This window comes from Selaginella moellendorffii, unplaced genomic scaffold (assembly GCF_000143415.4).
Source record: "Selaginella moellendorffii unplaced genomic scaffold, v1.0 SELMOscaffold_19, whole genome shotgun sequence".
In the NCBI taxonomy this organism is placed as follows: Eukaryota; Viridiplantae; Streptophyta; class Lycopodiopsida; order Selaginellales; family Selaginellaceae; genus Selaginella; species Selaginella moellendorffii.
Genome location: NW_003314280.1, coordinates 1,705,757 through 1,719,442, shown reverse-complemented (window position 1 = coordinate 1,719,442; position 13,686 = coordinate 1,705,757). Strand labels below are relative to the sequence as shown.

Below are 13,686 nucleotides of genomic sequence, written 5' to 3'. Positions count from 1 at the left end.
TATGTGTTGATTTAAGGGGATTATATTGGTGACCATGTAGGATGAAGTTTTCAAGTATCTTCACCCGGTGTTGAGAGAATTTAGGCGTGCGCGACGATGTCGAAGACCCGGAGCTTGATGGCGGCGTTGAGCACAAAGGGCGTGACGAAGGCGTGGATCATGCCCAGGCATTCCATGTGGCCAAGGATCTCGTCCTCGGTAAATTGGGAATTGCGAACCTCGCCAACGGATTGGTCATCATCGTCGAAGAACAGAGGATTATGGATCGATAGAGGCGACGTCATTGCCATTTGGATCGAGGGCGCAAAAATCGATCAGCAATTGGGGAGAGCTTTTGACAGCAGGAGACTTGAACTTGCGATCGATTCTCTCGATTTTTAGAATCTATTAGAACTGGAATTAGAGATGGAAGAGCTCCAAAATTGTAGAGTGGACCTCAGTTGTGATCGTCGATTTGTGGAGATGTGAGAGAGGAGGCTCCAATTTATAGCAGGGAGGGTTCACAGGAATTGGCTGGTTCCAGGAATGGCACCGTATGTAAAACCTTCGGGCAGGGTTGACCAGCGCAGTGCCAGTCAAACTCTCACTGTTTGCCGGTCAAAGGTGGTGGTATGGAACTTTTACACCAAGTTTTGTTTCACTTGGACACGAAATAATGGCAAGCATCGTATAAAGAGTGGAAATTAGAAAAGAGTTTTAGCGGAGACTGGGTCGCTGCAGCGATTGACACAAATTTGGGTTCGTCTTTGACGACTACACAATCGGCACGAATTCTGCATTGAAGACGTGCGAGTTTGAATGGATGTTCGCGTGTACATTTTAGAAACTAGTGTGAACTTGCATGTTAATCCCAAACGATTTAGACAGGCATTGATGACAAAGGTATCCTACACATGGTTGTTTTCTGTTTTCTTGGATGCTCGATCATAATCACAGAGACTTTATTCAAGGAGGATTTCCTTAGCATTAAAGTCAACTATCAAACTCGAGTTATGAGGCCTTTGCGTTCGAAGCTGTCAACGCAATCCTCAAACATTTGCTCCAGCGACTTGAATTGGATCCCAAGATCGTCCTGAAGGTTTCTGGAGTTGAATCCCGTGAAATATGACGACCTGCGTCTTGGACAGGAAGCTGGCGTGCTCGGTAGCGCTCATGTTGATCGAACAAACATATCTTCCAGTGCCTTTGGGATTCGTATAGGCAGGGAGGTGAGCTTGAGCAACGTCGTCGAGATGAACGTATCCAGCCTGATCGAAACAGTCCGTGGCTCCTACAATGTGTTTGGAATCTCAAAACTATTTTTGTTCTGCTTTCGAGATCACTCGCAGTCGGAGAATATCGGCAGCGCTTGCGGTGGCGTGGCCTTGGACGAGAGAAGTTCTCCCACGACGCTGGGAGCGATTGTGATCACCTCTATGCCGTTTTCTTTCCCAAACTCGAGTGCTGCTTGCTCGGGTAGAGTCTTTCCCAGACCATACCACATTTGGACTTGAAAAACTTGTAAGAATTCGTTCTTTCTTGCTTGTGGAAATAAGAATCTTACCTCAATCTCACGGCAGCAGTCTGGGGAGCTCCACACCGATTCATCAAGTTGTTCCTCGCACTAACAGAAGCCACGGATGACGTGCACACCACTCGCTTGACTTTGTGGATTGTTTCCAGGCATTGAGCACGTTCAGAGTTCCAAGCACGCATGGATCAACAATCTCGGTCTGGAAGAAGAACTAAAGACAAGAAAAAGCGAACCAGTAAAAGTTCGAGATACAAGACTAGACCATAGATGGCAGAGAGCTGTTGAATCGAAGGAGAAGCAAAGTTACCTCCTTGTAGCTGAAAGTCACGGCCCGCGAGATGGAAAACTTGGACAATATCGTCAAAGGCGGCTAATTCCGTGACAAAGTCAGCCTTCTTTCTCTCCCCCGGAAGCTCGCACAAACAAGAAAAGCAATTTCTAAGTAGAATCGATTAGCTTAAGTACCCCGACAACGCAATGTCCCTCCTTCAGTAGCCGCTTCACGAAGGAAACCAGATGCCCAAACCTTCTTCTCGTTCGCCATCGCCATGGAATGACCCCAAAGTTGAACACGGCTCTCTCTCACAAGAATTATCAGTAACCGGGAAACAGTGCTTTTTAAGTATTCAATGCTGGACAATGCAATGGAACTTTCATTCCCTTCGCTTGAGCGATGATGTCTATTAACCTGTAAAGCTAAAACATAAATCTGGGATGATTCATCTACCTGGTAACTAATAACAGATGCGGAATAACTATCACATTGTCGGGCTGGACCACCTTTCTGTCCTTGGCAGACCTCAAACACACATTACAAAAGCGCAAAGAGTAAACTCCTCACTAAATTGAATGAAAGATTACCTGCCACTGTGTCAAGTGCCTCAATCAACACGGCAAAGGTCTTGTCTGTTATAGTAATCAACGGAGCAAAATCAGTATATGCTCTACCACAGCAAGAGTTTGATATTGAATTTAGACCCGAGACTTCAAAGAAGAAGAGCCTTTGCCTCAAACCACCTAAGTTGGCTAAGTGACGGGTCAGCACCAAATTCAGAGAGCAAACAAGGGTAATGCCAACGGTCTGTTGGCAACTTACCCTTGAAAATCCAATACCCAACCCAAGCCAAATAATAATGCTAATGATTTTCATAGTACTTGTAAAGTTGTTTGAGATAGATAAATATAGAGTCCGTAGCCATGCAGTCGTTCCTCTAAGACCTGTACGAATCTGCAGAAATTGGCCTTTGATGGATCGCCCAGAAAGTTGTGCACGTGGAGAGCATCCAGCAAAAACTTCAAATGTAAAAGTTGGAGCATTTTTTTTTCTTGCAGGAAGAATTCAGACAGAGAGAGATATTATACTCGTCCACTTTTATCTTCTTTGTTTTAATTCTTGGATCAAATCAGAGAGATTTTATTCAAGGAGAAGAAGTGTGTTCGTGTTATTTGAGTTGCAGTAAACTACTAACTCAAAGTTAAGAGGCCTTTGCGCTCCAAGCTCGCAATGCAATCGTCAAACATTTGCTCCAGAGACTTGAATTGGAGCCCAAGCTCATCTTGAAGCTTTCTGGAGCTGAATCCCTTGAACTCTGCCAGAGAGACGACCTCGATCCTGCAAGAAAGCAAAGGAATGAGAATAAAACAGCGACAGAAAACAAAGCTTTTTTTTGCGTGATCTTACTCGTCGGTGGAGGCGATTTGGTGCTTGGGATACCGCTTGGACAAGAAGCTGGCGAGGTCAATAGTACTCATGTTGATCGCAGAACAAACGTATCTTCCACTGGCTTTGGGATTTGTATAAGCGAGGAGGTGAGCTTGAGCAACGTCGTCGAGATGGACGTATCCAGCGTAATTGAACCACTGCTTGGCTCCTGCATGGAATCTGAAATCATTTTGTTTTTCTTCCGAGATTGTAATTAAGGCTTTACCTTGGAGCTGTAGGACAATATCGGCAACGCTTGCGGTGGCCCTGGACGAGAGTAGTTCTCCAACGATTAAGCTGGGCGCGATTGTGATCACATCTAAGCCGTTTTCTTTCCCAAACTCGAGTGCTGCTTGCTCGGATAGAGTCTTCCCCAGACCATACCACATCTAGACTTGAGAAACTTGTAAGAATCTTTGCTCATGGAAATAAGAAACTTACCTCGATCTCCCGACAGAAGTCCGGGGCGCTCCAAACCGATTCATCCAAGACGTCATCGGGCTTGAAGTCGTTCCTCGCGCTAACAGCAGCCACGGATGACGTGCACACCACTCGCTTGACTGTTGTGGATCGTTTGCAGGCATTAAGCACGTTCAGAGTTCCAAGCACGCATGGATCAACAATCTCGGTCTGGAAGAAGAACCAAAGAACAAGAAAAAGGAGACAGTAAAAGTTCGAGATACAAGACTAGACCGAAGCTGCCAGAGAGCTGTTGAATCGATGGAGTCAAGCGAAGTTACCAGTGGATCCTCCTTGTACCGGTTAGTCACGGCAGCCGCGATATGGAAAACTCCATGGCAGCCTTGAACAATATCGTCAAAGGCGCCTGGCGTGACAAGGTCGGCCTTCTTGAGCTCCAGCCTCTCTCTCGCCCCCAGAAGCTCCCACAGGTGGGAAGTCTTGCTCGCATCATCTATATCACAAACAAGAGAATGGGGGGTTTCCCTTCGTTTCTATGTACCTGGATCGCGCACAGTCCCGACGACGTAATATCCCTCCTCCAATAGCCGCTTCACGAGCCAAGATGCCAGGAAACCAGAAGCGCCAGTGACACACACCTTCTCGCTGTCCATCAAATGGCCCTAAAGTTTGACCACGGCTCTCCCACACAAGAGTGATCAGTAACCTCTTAGTAAACAATGGAGCAAGAAGCAAACCGCTCTTTTATAAGAAAAACTTGTGTTTGATTGAGGTTGCTTGATGTTCCATCAACTTTATTTTTGCGTATGCAATTGTCTTGCTGACGACATCAAAGTTCAGACTAAATAACAACAAAGTTCCTTGCTGACGAACAACATCCCACAAAGTGATGCACCAAGTTTTCACACCAGTACGTACTAACACAATGAAAAGGTCTCCAAAATAAAATTAAAAAAAAACTATGTATGCCTGCACACCAACACTGCAATAGTGGCTCAAACAATGATTCAAGTATCAAAACTAGACGGTCATTGCCTGGAGGAGGGAATACACATTTGGGTACTGTTTCCGAGAAGGATCCCGAATACCATACTTGCGCTTGGTACGACACTCGTTTTCCAGCCATGCCCTGGCTCCGCTGGGTTGTTCCTTGGCCTTTTTCAAGACTTTCTGCTTCTCATGGGGAAGGGTCTTTAAGACTAGCTTGATAGCCCCACTGGCACACTCCTTAGGTTGCCCAGTTCCTTAAGCATGTAGATTTCATCCTGTCCAAGGTTGGTAAAGTATTGGCCCAGCTCAAGCTCATGCGTCGTGTACGCTACTTTGCCTTCCTCTGCACTCGGGGCTGGGCAGATGTACACATAGTGCACCACACAATGTCCAGTATACCATCTTGCATCACAAACTTGTACTCTGTCTTCTTGTGTGTTTCCGGACTAACAGTGACCTGGAGTGCAAGGATACGTAACACTCGCTGCTCGTTTACCCACGCTAACACGCGATCCACATACTTGAACGAGTACTTCCCGGGCAACATACTGCCTGGTGCGGCTTCCAGTTATCTGGCCTGATAATGCTGGTTCACCCTTTAAAGCTTTCAGCTGGAACACTCCGATTTGTTGCCCTTGGAAGTTCAAACCGGTAGCCTGGATAGCCTCTCCAACCCACTTCCGGCCAAATCACATATCTTTTCTTGAGTTTGTTCACGAGGTTGACCTTGAGCTCTGATGAGCGATAGACTGTTGATAAAAAAAAGGCAGCGACAACTGGCAACGACTGCTCATATTTGTGGCAACTGCCTAATGCCACATCATCCTAACTGCCTAGCTAAGCATCTACCTGAGCATCTAATCTCAACACTCCCACTCAGGCATGTCTACAAACTAAGACAAAGCCTGAACATAAGATGGTTAGCATGCATACAACTGATGAGAAAAACTGCAAAAAGAAAAAACTCTGGTGGTACTCCACTGACTCCCACTCAAAGCAACTACATCTTGTTGCTCTAGGGCTTGCTGCCTCTGCCACTCTTGGCTGCTTTGCCATCGCTCCTTTGGCTGTTGCTGCTCCTCTCTTGGAGCTCTTTTGCCACTGCTGGACTTCTCAGCCAACTCTGCCGCTGCTATCTGTCACTGCTCACTTGGCTGCTGCTGCTCCTCTCTTTGAGCATCTTGGCCACTCCTGCCGCCGTTCTGCTTCTCGGCCTGCCGAGTCACTGCTCTGCTGCTCCTCTCGTGGAGCATATCAGCATCTTCTGCTGCTCCAGGGCTTCTGAGTCTGCTATCTGCCACTCCTGGCTCTGCCATTTCTTTGTTGCTGCTCTCTAGGCTACTTTGCTTTTGCTGTTGGCATCTGGAAGCTTCTTCTTCTTCTTCATCCTTCACAGGTCCTCAAGATCTGTGCTCCATTCCTGGAGCGCTCTAATACCATGTTAGCAGTGGAGAGATGCACATGAGGAGGAAGAACTTTCTCTCTCTGTATTCAACTGTATACATATACATGAAACTACTGCCACATGGGCATAATTACATGCCACATCATCTCTACTACTCCCACTCACATCAGGTGGCTGATCCAAGCTTGAATCTAAACTTGAATCGTGCCTAGCTAATCTAAAATGATGAGTATGGAGAGTTGATGAAAAAAGCATATGAAAAACTCATCAATCAACTACCCAAAACTTGGTTTTTGATCTTGGACTTGCTTGCACACTCTTTGTTCCTTGTTATGGCTTCAATCTTGCCACTAGCATGTGGTCTTAGCTATGAACTACCAGGCTTCCACTTCTACTGCTACTAGGCATTTGAATCCCCATAAGCATCCTTCCCAATTGCTGGAAATTCCTACAAAGAATTGTTATGCAATGTTTTTGAATCTTGCTTGATCCAATTTTTGATGTGGGTTGCTGAAATCTCTCAATCTCACACTGGCTTTATGCTCTGCTTGCCACTACTTGCTGCTCAGTGCTTTTGCATGGCCTGGTGCCTTGATGCAATGCCTCAAGCATCTAGTGCATCCAACAAAAGCTTCAAGCATTGCAAAAAAAGATTGCAATTATGAGGCTCATCCTCCTCCTTGTCACTGGCCTCTTGGCTAGCAAGTGCCATGCCCAGGATCAAGGAGTCTAACTGCTCTGATACCATGATAAAAATAGGCAACAACTGCTAGTAACAACTGCTCATAATGTATATATGAAGCTATCTATTATAATAAGGAGGAGTTGCTGAACTTTCTGGGCTGCCAGATCCAACCAATCACAGCCATCCAATGGGAAGGGGTTATTTTTTTAACCACGTGTTAGCAAATAATCATGCTGATGTTTGCTCTCGGCCAATGGGAAGTAGCCAAAGCTGAGTGGGGCTTGAGAAAAAGGTGCTACAATACATGGTGCATGCAAAGTGTTTCATGATTGTGCCTGTCACATATTGACTGAATTGTTTTTGTTTTGTAATGTTTTTCTAGGGTTTATGAAATAGCAAGACAGCCCCTGTTGTTGTTGCTGATTCGCAATTCAAATTTGAGGTGCTGTGTCAATGCTGTTGGAATGAACCACATCCTGGTAATATATATCTGAGTATTTAAAATAAATTACTACACATTGCATATATAAATGCTTGGTTTGCTTAATAGTAGTTTTATTATTACTTATTAATCCAATTGATAAATAAAGTTTATAATTATAAACATGTTTGTAATTTACTTATTGCATATCAACCATTAGATGATAGAATAAAAAATAATATACTAGAAAGGGTTTAAGAAAGTTTAAAAATTATAAACATGTTTATAAATTATAAATACAAATTTAATCTAAGTGTTAGATGGTAGAATATTCTAGAATATCTAAGCATATTTTAGATATATCCACTACTTACAGCTTTGAACCAATAAATATTAGCTAAATTACATCATGCAAATTTGGATAATGTAGTAAATGTTTAACATGAGAATTAGCCGTTACTTTTCTGTTTTTAGTGTTTTTGATGATGAAGCCTAAGTGCTTTTTGTTGAATGGGACTTAATATTTTACTCCCAATCGAGCACGAAGTAGTCATCGCATATTTGCCTTCCCATCTCCACAACTTTGAGATACTCAGGATGCTAAAGTGCTCCAGAGATTAGTAAATGTGTCCCTTCAATACAAAGCTAATGGGAACCTCCAGGAGGGGTCCCATGGCATCAGCAGGCAGCCCCACAGTCGTGGCAAACACGACTCCAAAGTAAATCGCCAGAGGCACCGCCACCTTCGCCTCCAGATTCCCCAAGCCCAGGTGGTGCGCCTGGAGAAAGAACATGACGAAGATGGTGTAGCACAAACCCAGCAGCACGAAGGGTCTGACACCTCTGGAGCACAAAAGTCCATGTGTGATCATCCCTACCACCAGTGGAACAAAAGCACGCTCTTGGCGACTTCCATGTTAATCCCCGTGTCCCCGAGGAAGAAGAGTGGGAGTGTTCTGTAGAGGAGGATCTGGAGCAGTTGAAAGTACGAGGATGGATCACCCTTTGCGAGAACGTTTCAAACCAGAACCATGACTGTGCAGCTGGATACAGGAGGTATGATACCCCCTCCTGTATCCTGGCAAGTCTGGAGCCCAGGCCAGGCCTGTCATGAGCTCAGCCAGTTGAGGAGGAAACTCAGCGCCAGGCTCTTGAGCAGAGCGTCATCGGCGAGCATCTTTCCCAGGAGCTTGTAGCGGACCCTGCACAGGACTGGATCATCACCCACACGTGTTTGTTATGCTACCTACAGGTTTGCTTAAGTAAACCGGCCAACAGCGATTGGGAGCGAGACAGAGGCGATGTTTGCGACTTGGAACGCCTCTCTCATGCCGTAGTATCCGAGCAGAACAGCCGAGACCATCACAGCCAGGATCCAAACGAAGAGGTAGGGGTCCAGGAAAGAGACCTTTGAGTAGGATCGCTTCTTCTTTCTCCATGAGAAAAAAGAAAATGAAGAAAATCAAGGCTGTGGATGGCAGGATTCGAACCTGCAGGGGAAGCCCACATAAATTCTAGTATATACATGGGCAACTGCCTAATGCCACATCATCCTAACTGCCTAGCTGAGCATCTAATCTTAACAACTATGCCCTTCAAGCGCTCTAAAGCTGCTTCACGATGTACCGAGTTGGTGCAAAAAGATCCATTGTGAACATAGCCCTTGAACACAGATGCGGGATCTCTAAGCTTCTCTACATCCTCTGCATACCTGTTCTTGATGTAGTCTCGGATGCATTCAAAGGGCTCAGCTGTCCTGAAGGTAAGCAGGACCATTTCCCAGTCTCTATTTTCGTCCAGGTACTTCTCCGGGCTTTCCAGTTTGGCTGTCATGTAGAGTTCATTTCCCGTCTCCAGATCCAGTAGAGAAATGCCCAAACATCTCTTCTTGCTGAAGAATTCGTCTTCAACATGCTCTTTACAAGCCTTGTCTAGGAGGAACAGGGACATTGGGTGCTTGTCAGCATAAAGCATAACATCCACTAGGATGCTGCCAAATCATCTTGCCAAGGAGGGTCTGTTGCAAAAATGAAGTATATGTAGATGTCTGGATTTTTGTGTGTGGAATGCTTTGTTGATTTCATTGCTTTGGTATGATTATATACATAATGGTATGGGTGTGATGTTTGGCATTGGATAGATGACTTGGTTTGTTTGTGTGGAGACAAGTGATGACAAGTCTCCACGTCAGCAAAGAAGACAAGTCATTCATCCAAGACACCAACCGCCAAGTGTCACACCCATACCATTATACCAAAGCAATGAAGTCAACAGAGCATTAAACACACATCTACATGGTATTGGGTTTGTTTCGATCCTGATGGCGAAACATTGGCAACGACGAGTAGGACCACGCTAGGGCTCTCACAGTCCTTGCTAGGGTGGAACGACGGATTCAAGAACACAAGCGAGTGCAACGTGATGTCCATCTGTGCCTCTACCCTAATTGTCGCTCTGTGTGCACAGTGTGTGGGTGTCCCTTCTAGTGATTCCCACCGCCTCCTCCCCCTCCTTGCTTCTAGCTTACTCCGCTGTTTTGTCCTTTCTTCTAGAAACTAATGGTTACCAGTACTCCACCTCGCACTACATCTAGAACCACCCTAGCGAGCACCATAGCCACCCCAGCTGGCAACTGGGATGCAAGATGGGAGAAGCTACTCTAGAAGTTCACGGGTGAGAACTTCACAACTTGGAAGACCAAAGTCCAATTAATTTTAATGGCAAAAGATTGTTGGGATTTGGTGGAGGGAACCAAAGTGAGACCTCAAAATATAGAAGTAGCCTTGTAGGCTACCTAGGACTCCAAGAACCACAAAGCACTTTCCGTGATTGGACTGGGTCTTGGAGATGAATTTATTCATCTCCTTGATCTAGAAAAATCTGCCAAGGCCAATTGAGACTCTCTTTCCCAAGTTTTTGCAGCCAAAGCTACTAATGCTAAATTGGTTCTGACCCAAAAAATTTTCTCCCTACACATGGCAACATACATTGGGAAGCTCAAGGGCTTAGTGCAGCAGCTGAAGGGAGTAGGTGCTGCAATTTCTGATGACTATACAAAAGCCTTCTTGCTCTACTCTGTATCCCTAGAGTTGCAACAATCGTCCTCCATGCTCTCTTTTGTCCCAGGCAAAACCATGGAGGAGCTCTACTCTGATCTGCTCAAGGAAGAGCGCAAGATCGTTGAGCATCAAGCTGGCCATCAAGGATCCCCTTAGGCTTCTCATGAGTAGGCCTTGTTTCTTGGTAAGAAACAATCGAGTGGGGAGCAGAGGAAAGGAAGCACTAGCCGTGGGCTTCGTATCTCTTCTACTACAACTCCTAGCCTTAGATCTAACTTCTCCAAGAAGAAAAAAGGTCCTTGCAACTATTGTGGAAAGATGGGGCATGTTGAGCGTGAGTGTCATGCAAAGAAGGCTACCACCTAGCGCATGCTTACCCAGAGCAACTCATTGTTGATGATGGCTCTTTACCCGTCACCGGTGTCTGCTCTTGAGGTTCTATGGTTGGATAGTGGTGCCTCCTTTCACATGACTCCTTTAAGGTCTGCATTTCACACTTACAAGGCTCTTCAAGCTCCACAACAGGTCTATGTCAGTGACAAGCGACCACTCTAGGTGGAAGGTCATGGCATGGTGGTGATCAGGCTACCCAATAGTCCTCTTAAGGAGGTTCATCACATGCACTTTGTACCTGAAGCAGGGCAGATGGTTCTTTCTATAGGTGCAACATCAGATCAAAGATTTACTACCTTCTTCCCAAAAGGGTGCACCATCCATGGTTGTGATGGTACTCCTGTAGCTAATGGCATGAGGTATGAAACACTTTATTGTTTAAACATAGAATTGGTTTTTCTAGCTCAAGTGCTTGCTTTCTGAGCACAATACACCATTGAGCTTTAGCATGCTCATCTGGGGCATGTCAATGAACAAGATTTGCATGCCTTAGCTTGTAACTAGCATGCTAAAGGCATCACACTCCCAACTGGCCATCTGGGCGTGTGTGAAACTTGCCATCTTGGGAAGCAAATTTGCCTTCCTTTTCCATCAAGAACCATGGAGGACCAAGCTACAAGCTCACTAGATCTAGTTCACAATGACATGTGCTACTTGCCCGTGGAAACACTCAGCCGCAAGAGGTACTTTATGTCTTTTATTGATGACCATTCCAGATACATTGTGGTGAACCTTCTCCATGCCAAGAGCAAAGTGTTCAACCACTTTAAGCTTTTTAAGAGCTGGCAAAGACATCTACTGGCTGAAAGATTAATGTGTTATGCATGGATGGTGGTGGAGAGTACCTAAAAGAGAGTTTCTCAACTTTCTGGATAAGGCTAGCATCATTCACCAGTACACAATAGCCCATACTCCTCAACAAAATGGCATGGTAGAGCGCCTCAATCACACTCTGCTAGAGACTGTTTGTTGCCTTCTCTAGCAGGCAAGCATACCCAACTCTTTTTGGGGTGAAGCAATTAACACAGCTGTTTACATTCGTAACCGCCTTCCCACAAGGAGCATTGGTGTGGTTCCTTATCAAGCTTGGACTAGGAAGCATCCTCAATTAGGGCACTTGAGGGTCTTCGGTTGCACAGTGTATGCTCACATTCCAGATGCGACTCGGTAGAAGCTGGATCCTAAGAGCCAGAAGACCATCTTTGTGGGCTATCATGCTCATTCTAAGGCCTACTGCCTCTATAATCTTGCTCTCAAGAAGCTCATGGTCAGTTGAGATGTCTCTTTCAATGAGCAAGAGCTTTATTGCCACATTTGAGGTACTATTCCTTCAAGTTTTAACTTGGTGGACCTTAGTGCTGGAAGACGAGTTCACCCACCCACCAGCACCAGCAGTCCAGAGGTTGCTCGTTCCAAGAGGAGGAACACCTTCTCCACTTGGTGATGGTATGCCTTCTCCACCAACTCCACTGCTACTAGTTCCTCTGGTCACTTCGATGGTTACTAGCAGCGACATTACTTCATTTAGTGAGCAAAATCTTGTTGCTACTGTGGACGAGCTGTTCGTTGGTGAAGAAATGGTTGGAGGATCTTCGCGTTCACCTCCTCCAGATCCTCTTATGACACTGCCACCTCATCAAGAGATTGGAGCTGTTACCCATTCAAGATGTGTGAGCAAGCCAACGATCAGAGCTCTTGAATCTCTTGCTCAAGCTCCATGCAAGAAGGGATTCTACTAGGCCATGAGCTCCATTGCTAAACCTCATGGCTACCAAGCTGCTCTCTCTAGTTCTGATGCCTCACAATGGCAAGCAGCCATGCAGGATGAGTATGACTCACTGATCAAGAATGGAACCTAGACATTGGTCCCCCTCCCTCTTGGCAGGAAGGCAGTCACAGCCAAGTGGCTGTTCAAGAAGAAATATCAAGCTGATGGCAGCATCGAATGCCACAAGGCATGGTTTGTAGCTCATGGTTTCTCTTAGATCTCGAGAGTTGATTACTTTGAAACTTATAACCCTATTGTAAAGCTAATGACAATTTATTTTTTGATGAGCCTTGCAGCTGAGCTCGACCTGGAGCTCCATCAACTTGATGTGAGAACTGCTTTCTTGGGTTTATACGTCCCGGATAGGAGCATCTCGTTTGCTGCTTACACAAAGCTCTCTACGGGCTAAAACAAAGCCCCAGGTCATGGTACACTAAAATTAACAGCTTTCTGACCTCGTTGGGCTTTACTCGCAGCACGGCTGATAATAATCTCTACATATATCGAGATGGCCAAGGATTTCTATTCTTAGCCTTATATATGGACAATACAATATTAGCCTCCAACTAGATGTGACTCATCCACTGCATCAAGGCCTCTCTCATTGCTAAATTGAGATGACCGATCTGGGAAATTTGCACTACTATCTGGGAATTCAAGTCTTCCGAGATAGGCAATGTGGAGTACTTGAGCTCTCCCAGGAGAAATACATCCATGACATTCTCCAGAGGTACTCTATGGTTAATGCTAACCCGGTGGCTACTCCTATGGAAGCAGGCTCAAAGTTGTCCAAGGCTTTTAGTTTGACATCAACCTTAGATGACACTTCTGAGGAGGAGACCACAACACTATATTGTTCAGTGGTCGGGAGCCTCATCTAGTTGATGGTCTCAACTAGGCCTAGTCTTGCATTCAGTGTGGGAGTAGTCTCAAAGTTCCTGGACAATCCATCACCCTCACATTAGGCCACTGTGAAGCAGATCATGAGGTATGTGAGTGGCACAAGGAAATTCACACTGAAATATGCAAGAGGAGATGGAGACAACAGCCTGGTGGGATTCACAGATACAGACTGGGCAAGAGATCTAGATGACAGAAGATCCACCGCAGAGTATGTCTTCATGTATAACCATAACATGGTTAGTTGGTGTTCCAGGAGGCAACAGATCACTGCAATGTCCTCATGCAAATCTGAATACATTGTAGCTGCATTAGCAGTGAAAGAGGCCATCTGGCTTAAAAACGTTGCTCTCAAGGCCTTGGGCTTCAAATTCCAGCCCTTACAGTCTACTGCGACAATATGTGACAATAGCGTGACTTGGGATGCAAG

The 13,686-nt window shown here is 45.5% G+C and overlaps 1 protein-coding gene and 1 long non-coding RNA gene across 3 annotated transcripts; both read right to left on the bottom strand.

The window, feature by feature from the left end:
- Positions 1 to 1,373: 1,373 nt before the first annotated feature.
- Positions 1,374 to 2,065, bottom strand: LOC112347028. Of its 2 annotated transcripts, none has more exons than XR_002992641.1 (3): positions 1,821 to 2,065; positions 1,544 to 1,724; positions 1,374 to 1,488 (listed from the first exon to the last, which is right to left on the bottom strand). It is a non-coding gene; the product is annotated as an uncharacterized LOC112347028 (long non-coding RNA). The 2 variants fall into 2 exon arrangements; XR_002992642.1 differs by having other exon boundaries at positions 1,544 to 1,712.
- Positions 2,066 to 2,903: 838 nt separating this feature from the next.
- LOC9650865 (tetraketide alpha-pyrone reductase 1) lies at positions 2,904 to 4,322 on the bottom strand. The gene is made up of 6 exons (XM_024677135.1): positions 4,177 to 4,322; positions 3,956 to 4,128; positions 3,657 to 3,845; positions 3,442 to 3,604; positions 3,195 to 3,384; positions 2,904 to 3,125 (listed from the first exon to the last, which is right to left on the bottom strand). Exons 1-6 carry the CDS (start codon positions 4,286 to 4,288, stop codon positions 2,978 to 2,980), a joined length of 975 nt encoding a protein of 324 aa, XP_024532903.1. The 5' UTR covers positions 4,289 to 4,322; the 3' UTR covers positions 2,904 to 2,977.
- Between the last annotated feature and the right edge of the window lie 9,364 nt (positions 4,323 to 13,686).

Coding starts and splice junctions, on each gene's coding strand:
- LOC9650865 (XM_024677135.1), bottom strand. CDS start 4,288: ATGGACAGCGAGAAGGTGTGTGTCACTGGCGCTTCTGGTTTCCTGGCA. Junction 3,846..3,955: donor GGTACAAGGAGGATCCACTG/GTAACTTCGCTT, acceptor TTCTTCTTCCAG/ACCGAGATTGTTGATCCATG. Junction 3,126..3,194: donor CAAATCGCCTCCACCGACGA/GTAAGATCACGC, acceptor GCTTTCTTGCAG/GATCGAGGTCGTCTCTCTGG.